Source organism: Mus caroli, unplaced genomic scaffold, assembly GCF_978045245.1.
Source record: "Mus caroli unplaced genomic scaffold, Mus_caroli_1 scaffold_11, whole genome shotgun sequence".
NCBI lineage: Eukaryota > Metazoa > Chordata > Mammalia > Rodentia > Muridae > Mus > Mus caroli.
In genome coordinates, this window is record NW_028227266.1 from 35,171,220 (window position 1) to 35,180,061 (window position 8,842).

General features: G+C 39.1%; 1 protein-coding gene across 2 annotated transcripts; it reads left to right on the forward strand.

Moving 5' to 3' along the window:
- The first annotated feature begins 649 nt into the window (after positions 1-649).
- LOC110301335 (olfactory receptor 8B8) lies at positions 650-8,097 on the forward strand. Of its 2 annotated transcripts, XM_021171772.1 has the most exons (2): positions 650-660; positions 7,164-8,097. In XM_021171772.1, exons 1-2 carry the CDS (start codon positions 650-652, stop codon positions 8,095-8,097), a joined length of 945 nt encoding a protein of 314 aa, XP_021027431.1. The 2 variants fall into 2 exon arrangements, with proteins under 2 accessions (XP_021027431.1, XP_021027432.2); XM_021171773.2 differs by lacking the exon at positions 650-660 and having other exon boundaries at positions 7,147-8,097.
- Positions 8,098-8,842: the final 745 nt, after the last annotated feature.

Consider the following 8,842-nt stretch of genomic DNA (forward strand, 5'->3'; position numbering starts at 1 on the left):
CCCTCTAATATCTCTTAATATTTTTTCCCAAACTTTTATACTGATAGCCTTTTAAAATTTCATAGTTCCATTTAAAAATTTAATATAAAATATTTATAATTTTGAGATAATATTATATTTAACAGTATATATTTACTATTTATTATATATAATTAATAATTATAGTGTTATAAGTTGGTCTATGTATTTGATGGATAATGATTAAACTAGCATGCTTGACCTTTTCATTTCTTCTAACATCATCATTCCTGTGTGTTGGGTCTTTGTGTATGTTGGACTTTTTATTATATCCTTCATTTACAAATTTACTTTGAATACATGGTAGTCGGATCTAAATTCTGTTTGCTCTCTCTTTGCTTCCACACTTATCCTAACATCTGGGATTGATGCTTTAGTCTCCTTTAACAGTTGGATTTTCTGCTGTAGCTCTATTCTTAACCCATGGCCATTATTGTAGCAAACACTATGTCTACTCCACCTTACAAATGACATTCTAAACTAAATGGTTTGATTCCTTTGTCTCACAGAGGTGTTCCTTGTAGAACAGGGCAATAGTAGAGCCTACTTAGTATCCACTTAGTAATATTTTTATAGAAAAAAAATCTGAAGTAATATATGTAAAACACTTAGTAGAGTTCTCATCCAATACATGGTTAGCTTGTAAAATAAATGAATTTTATTATTAGATGGATTCTTGAATCTATTGGGTGGTATTCCTGTCTTACAATATATATATAATAATTATGCATAAATGGGTACATTGTGGAGTTGAAGACAATGAAAGAAACAGAAACTGGGAATGCAGTAGTAACTGACATGCAGCTCCTAAGGATAATTTACTTTCTGGAGCTAATGCAGGCTTCTTGCTATCTTTACACTATGGAAAGATTCAGAGGTTTAAGAAACCATATATGATCATGCTTGCTGGGTGGCGATGGGTGATATTCTTGAGTCAACATCCTCGTACTTCTAGTTTGAGGAAGCAGATGATTCAGAGGTGTTTTGTTGCCTTTACACACACCATATAGATAATGACACAATAGAATGCAATACAAATAGAAAAAGAAGTAAATAAATGAAGGTGCACTGTACAGAAATCCATGTTCAGGAAAGAAGAGAGGTCTGCAAGAAAAGGGACAGTTAAGAATAGTTCTTCCTACACTGCTTTCTGCTTGGGCTTCATCTGCTCCTTAGGGAACATGACTATAGTGAGTCCCCTGTGGAGAGGATTTGGAGACACAGTTCCTATGGCAACAGACTTCAAAGTGACATAAATCCAAAAGCACTTTACTTGCTTTTTCTATCATCCCAAGAAGAACCCTCTGCTGTACCAGGAGAAATGTCAACTTTTAATGAAGTCTGAGTGGGCTGTCTGCACCCCAAGGAATCCTTTTCCTACGGGGCTCATTTTTGGTTTGTAATAAAGGTTTATTTTCTTTAATTGTGAGTTAACATAAATGAGGCTGAGAGAAGAATTGGGATTTATCAAAATTATTAAGGCAGGGACACATTTCTAAATCTAAAGTTTACACTTGAGGTCTCTTGTTATTGAGAAGTTACTGAAATGCACTTCATTAAAACATTTTTAAAAGACTTATTTGTTTTGCCTGCATGTATGTATGTGTACCATGGACATGCCTGGTGCTGCTGGAGAGCAGAAGAGAGTATTAAATCCCTGAGACAGGAGCTACATATGCATGTGAGCTACCTTGTGAGCTAGGAATTGAACTTGGGTTCTTTGTAACAGCAACTAGTAAATTTAACCACAGAACCATCTCTCCAGTCTTGAAATATACTTCACAGTGAGCATTGATACACATACAAACATCACCCAATACTCATACCTAACACCCAGCACTGATACAGGAGTTGCAATTAGCTCAATAAGTGGAGTACAATCAGTGGCTAACAGTATTCTCTTGACAAAAACAAACAAACAAACAAACAAACAAACAAACAAAAACCTAGCACAGGATGTGGAATTTGACTGACTACTAACAAGCTTAAACAATTGCTGGGGGCCAGGCAAATCTGGGACTTTTCCCCTGATGCATGGGGAAGGAGCTTAATTCCTTGTCTAAACCAGGCACAGGTTTGGAAAGGCCAGTAATGCCTGGAGTCAGGGCTCCAAGGAGCTGAGATTTTGGGTCATGGAAGCTTGACTTCCCTCACTTTTTTTTGAAGGTCTAAGGTTATAAGTGTCAAGGCTTCTGAGCCCCTGGTATATAGCACACTTGAGATACTCTGTGTTCTCTTTGTGTAACAATACTTGATGAGCTTCCTGCCGATTTTGTCCCATTTCCTCCCTGAAAACTATACATAAAAAGCTGTACTTCTTAATAAATGTGACTGCATGAGCCATCAGCTTGTTTATGAATTCCTGATCCCAAACTTTCCCATCGTCTTTTCTTTTTTTTTTTGCGATTTTCTTTTTTTTTTTAAATTTTGAATATTTTTTATTACGTATTTTCCTCAATTACATTTTCAATGCTATTCCAAAAGTCTCCCATACCCTCCCCCCCCCCCACTTCACTACCCACCCATTCCCATTTTTTTTTTTTTTTTTTTTTTGGCCCTTGGCGTTCCCCTGTACTGGGGCATATAAAGTTTGTGTGTCCAATGGGCCTCTCTTTCCAGTGATGGCCGACTAGGCCATCTTTCGATACATATGCAGCTAGAGTCAAGAGCTCCGGGGTACTGATTAGTTCATAATGTTGCACCTACAGGGTTGCAGGTCTCTTTAGCTCCTTGGGTACTTTCCCTAGCTCCTCTATTGGGAGCCCTGTGTTCGGTTCCTTAGAAAATGGGACATAGTACTACCGGAGGATCCAGCAATACCTCTCCTGGGCATATATCCAGAAGATGTCCCATCGTCTTTTCTCATCCTCTGGTTCTCCCTCTCGGGAACCTGTCCCTGATGAATGACCTGCTGGACCAGGTTAAGTAATAATGTGGTGATAGGTTTGTAAGAACCTTCCAGAGAACTGATATGGACAGAGAATGGAAGGCAGAGCACACACTTTGCCTGTGAGTGTTTGAGGAAGGAGAACTTTTGTTGAAACGAGAAATGGATACACAAAAAAGAAAACCTGAACCTGGGAGAGAAAGCTTACTTGTTTTCATGATTTAGGTTTTGTGGCATGTTTGAACATGGATTTTGAGAAATAGGACATTGATGGTGGGGTAGGAATTGAGGAGATGATAACAACAGTGAAGGACCACAATATTATCTGAGGATTCAGCTGTGTGAAAATACCTTAGTTTTTTTTCCTTTTTTGACAATTTCGTATGTATATCCTGAGTTTTTCCCTCAATCCCTCTTCCCTCTTCTTCACTGAAAAATATCTTCTTCCTAGAAACCTCCATCCTAATTTGATGTCCTTTTAATACCCACCGAGCTATGGTCACTTGCAGGAGAGGATTGTTTACTGGACAAAGCTTTAGATATAGAGTTGTTTTCATGCTGCTCTGACCTCTTTCAGTTCTCCGTTTGTTCTAGCTCTTGACTGCCCCTTTCTATCCATATAACTTTCAACATGACACATTCTCAACCATTCTATCTCTATATTGTATACATTTTATTTTTGTTTTGGTATATTTTTAGAACAGCATGTCTTATCCACAAGTCAGCCTCTTTGCTGGGGTCCTCCATTTTATTGATATAATTTGGCCCTCATTACCACCTTACCATTATCTTGTTGTTGTTGTTTTCTTTTTCAAGACAGGGTTTCTCTGTGTAGCCCTGGCTGTCCTGGCACTCACTCTGTAGACCAGGCTGGCCTTGAACTCAGATATCTGCCTGCCTTTGCCTCCCAAGTGCTGGGATTAAAAGCATGCACCATCACTGCCCAGCTCCATTATCATCTTTATTCTCATTTTCCAGATGGTGAGTTTGGGAATCAGACATTAATAATTGATAATGATTTTAGATCCTAAGTCTTTCTGATACTTAATAGGTTATGGTCAAGATACCGTCTCTAGACTGTGAAATTTCAGGTAATTGATAAATGTAATTATTCACATTTGGTTTTATGGCATGAACCAAACAGCTCTTTAAAAAGCATTTTACCTGGAGTTTCTGCAAAGGTCTAGGCTGGAGACAGAAATGTGCTGTGTAGATAATTTTTAAAGAAAGTATCCAAGGGATGAAATGAGTAGAATGGGGGAAGAGGGAAAAATCAATGCAAGCATATGGTATTGGGTACCTTAATGGAGCCTTTGAGATACTGCAAAACATGAACCGCTAGAAAACAGAAGGACATTTAGTCATTGGCACTTGACAATAACTACAATGCCAAACTTGTGCAATATCTTAAAAACTGATATATTATCACATACATTTCATTTTGTGGCTACAGAGATCTGTGGCAAAAAGTAGGAGATAACTGTTGGGTCAAAATGCAGTGTTCTTTGGCCATACCTGGACATAGCTAGTTGCCATAGCAAAAATATATCCACACAGTCAAAAAAGCAAGGTTGAATATTTGGAAAGAAGGAATAAATATGTTCAGTGAAAAGCATTGGGTAATGGGGCCTGAACTGAGGGCTTTGTAAAATATTCAAAGTAGATGGTAGAGGTACCACAGCTATTAAGCAAGGTCAACATTTTAAAATTTATAAGTCCTAAAGATGTATAAAAACACATTTTGTTCCAGTTGCAAAGTACTTGCTTTAACAGTCCCAGTTTCTTGTCTTATTGATGGCTCATTTAATTAATAAATTATGCCTGAGCCACAAGTTACAAAGAACACTGGAAGGACTTTTCCATCAAATTGCTGATGTCGAACTGATCTCTCTCAGCACAATCTGACCAGGTCACCCCCTTGTTCAATGTGGTCCATGGATTCACATCATCTATACTGATATTGTGGTATTCAAGTTTCTCATCGGCATGACTATTCCAAGTCTGATGTCCTAACTCTAAAGGTCAATTAGATGTTTTCCAAGGCAGTGTAACTGTAGAGGTTGGAGATACATATTTATTCTTGATTGTACCATCAAACAATTCCCTGAAGACTGGAACTTTGTTTTTCTTGCTGAAAATATAAACATTGGCTAGGGGATCTCTGGCTAAATGCCCAGATAACAAGTGGAAGAATTAGAAGAGCAATGTTGGCTACAAACCCTCACTCCAAGAGATTCTTATTTATTATGTTTGCATTAGGGGAGCAGGATCTACATTTTAAATAAGATTGTAGTTCTGTAAATGTGCAGCTAGGGTATTTTAAACTACTTTTAAAACACTTTTTTTTTTTTTTGATAAATTGAAATACTGCTTTAAACTGATGAGGTCCTAAGAGTGACATTAGACTGTCATTAAACTCAGAGGAAAGTCAGACAGCCTGGGGCACTGTGGAGGTAAATTTTTTCACAGAGAGGAATTAGAAAAAGAGCAAAGGAAGAGAACTTATACAACTGTCTGGAGGAGTGAAGGGAGTCAAGTTAGAACACGTTCTCTGCCTAGTTATCAATTTTGGGAAAACTGTTCATAACTGATGGGGACTGCTCATTAATACCAAGCTTAAATTCCATGAGAGAACAGTCTGGCTTCTCCTGATGAACTGAAATGTAAGCAGCCTGTGCCACACCCTTCTTTGAACTGGGGTAGCAGTTTTTATTTACCTTTTCTTGACCTTAGTCAGATATTAAATCGTAGTTTTCAAGACATTGTCAGAGCCTTGAAAGGAAGAATCTTACTTTGTATATTTCATAACGTCCTACTGGGAGATAATAAAAGTAATTTGACTCCACATTTGAAGTAAGGTAGGAAAAGGTGTTTAATGTAGTCTCCATAGCTTAATATCTAGAGAATTATTTCATCTCTAAAGTGGGGTTGATAAATTTTGCCCATATGATTCAAGGGAGAAGAAAAGTGTACCAATGTGTGCTTACATCAACCCCTCCTCACCCCCTTCAAAGTATTCTGCCATGCTGGGGTCAGAAGAAAATGCTAGGATGAAAACAGTTTGTAATATGCATTAAATAGAATACAGTAGATTGCAATCCTTTGCATAGTACTGTATAGATGTTAAATGAACACACATGCACACACACACACACACACACACACACACACAATTTAATAAAGGTTCTTATGTATTCCAAGCTGGCCTTGAACTCCCTATGCAGATGGGGATGACATGAATTATTTTTTTCTGTTCATCCTGCCTCATATTCCCTAATGATAGGATTACAGGAAAGCACAGCCAAGCCTGGTTCACCTTGAACTGGGAATTAAACCCAGGGCTTTGTGTATGCTAGATAAACATTTATCAACTAAGTTACATCCTCGGTCTCTCAACAAACTCTCAACAAACATTTTTATTACCAAAAGTCCATTCAATTAGTATCAAGGGATAAGGAAACATTTTTTTTTTCTTTTTAAAAAGTCAATATCTAGTGTTGTGTCATGACCCCCAGGAGATCTCAGACTTCTTCATTAACTAAGTCCCAGATCTGCAAAACCAGAATGCAATTGCTCAGCCTTCCTGAAAGCTGGAGAACCTTAGGGAAGAGCTCTTTAGAGATCTTCTCTAGCATACACTGTCCAGACAGCTGAGAGGGCTCTGACACACAGGCCTGCCGAGGAAGTTAAAGTGTCTATTGTCTGTCTTTGAGTTAGCACTGCAGCCTCCTCACAACGGGAAGATAAGAGTTGGATAAAAGCCTTGACCTTTGGAGCTGAAGGATGATGAGTGGCTGAATCTGAGTGAAAGAAGATTTGAATGATTTCCAAAGCTCTGAGAAAAATTCCCTCTGTCCCAGGATAAGAGTTAGAAGGATACGTAGGACACTGGCTGGCTTCAGCTTCTGAAAACTCTTCTTATAGACTGGCACCATTTTAAACTTAAACAAAAGCTGAAATTAGAGGGACACACAGTACAACCAAATTAAAGACTTGATAATCCCCTCACTGGCTCTCTGGGATCCTTTCTAACCTCAAGGACCCTTGAGTCTTCTTCAAGGCATTGGAGTGTGAAGTCAGTGGGACCCTGGAAACAGCTGCACAGGCAACCAGAAACCAGACTCTGCTAAAATTCATAATCTGTGTGTATGCAGTTCTCTAGACTCCAGGAGGTGACAGGGAGGGCAGCAATGTTTTCTGTCCCACCCCACTACAATGACCTTTTTCTCTTGTCTCTGTCTCAGCAGAATGCTGTGAGGATGGCCACTGAAAATGCCTCTGTGACAGAGTTCATCCTTGCAGGCTTGACAGACCAGCCAGGACTCCGCATGCCCCTCTTCTTTCTGTTTCTAGGTTTCTACATGGTCACCATGGTGGGAAACCTGGGCTTGATCACCCTGATTGGACTGAACTCTCACCTGCACACCCCTATGTACTTTTTCCTCTTCAACTTGTCCCTTATTGATTTCTGTTACTCCACTGTTATTACCCCCAAAATGCTGGTGAGCTTTGTCTCAAAGAAAAACATCATCTCCTACTCTGGATGCATGACCCAGCTCTTCTTCTTTCTTTTCTTTGTTGTCTCTGAGTCCTTCATCCTATCAGCAATGGCATATGACAGGTATGTTGCCATCTGTAATCCTCTGATGTACACCGTGACCATGTCTCCCCAGGTGTGCTTACTCCTTTTGCTAGGTGTGTATGTGATGGGATTTGCTGGAGCCATGGCCCACACAGCATTCATGGTGAGACTGACCTTCTGTGCTGACAAGCTTGTCAATCACTACATGTGTGATATTCTCCCTCTTCTGGAACGCTCTTGCACCAGCACCTATGTAAATGAGCTGGTAGTCTTCATTGTTGTGGGCATTGATATAGGGGTACCCACAGTCACCATCTTTATTTCTTATGCCCTCATCCTCTCCAGTATCCTTCGCATCAGTTCCACAGAGGGCAGGTCCAAGGCCTTCAGTACCTGCAGCTCCCACATAATTGCAGTTTCTCTCTTTTTTGGATCAGGGGCATTCATGTATCTCAAACCTTCTTCCCTTTTGCCTATGAACCAGGGAAAAGTGTCTTCCTTGTTTTATACAATTGTGGTGCCCATGCTCAACCCATTAATCTATAGCTTAAGGAATAAGGATGTCAAAATTGCTCTGAGAAAAACATTAAGCAGAAGTTCATTTTCCTAAGGAAGAGATAATGTTTTGAAGAGTTGCTCTTTTCTTTCCCCTTTCATAAATGACTGGGTCCTCATGTGTTACATAGAGGAAAATTACATTCTTTCCTGGGTGGGTTCATTTCCCTGTGAAAGGCTTATTAGAAGATTCTTAAAGATACAGAATGCTCATACTTAGCACACTTTTCAAGGACCACACATCAGTTCCTTTTATTACTGAGAATAGATGCATATTCATGTCTCTTCCTGGGCCATGTGTATCAGTCTCTTAGCAGAACAGCAGGTAGACCACAGGTTCTATATTTCACATATTGGTTGCTTTCCATTATGGCTTCCTTTCTTCCTCCCTCAGGCCACAGAACACTTCATTTCAAATGTAAGCTGGGCTAGGATATTAAAAACTGGTTGTGACTAAAGAAATTTATTCAACATTTTAAGAGATAATTTTATTTTATTTTTTTAAAAATTTATTTATTATTATGTCTAAGTACACTGTAGCTGTCTTCAGACACACCAGAAGAGGGCGTCAGATCTTATTAAGGATGGTTGTGAGCCACCATGTGGTTGCTGAGATTTGAACTCATGACCTTTGGAAGAGTAGTCAGTGCTCTTACCGGCTGAGCCATCTCTCCAGCCCCCTGAGATAATTTTAAATAGAACTTTTTTCACAAAAAGGTAGTTGGTTTAAGATTTTCTTGAGATGGTCTTGGATGAACGATCAGAAAATTTCTTGAGGCATTTTCCAAAGTTCAGAGCAA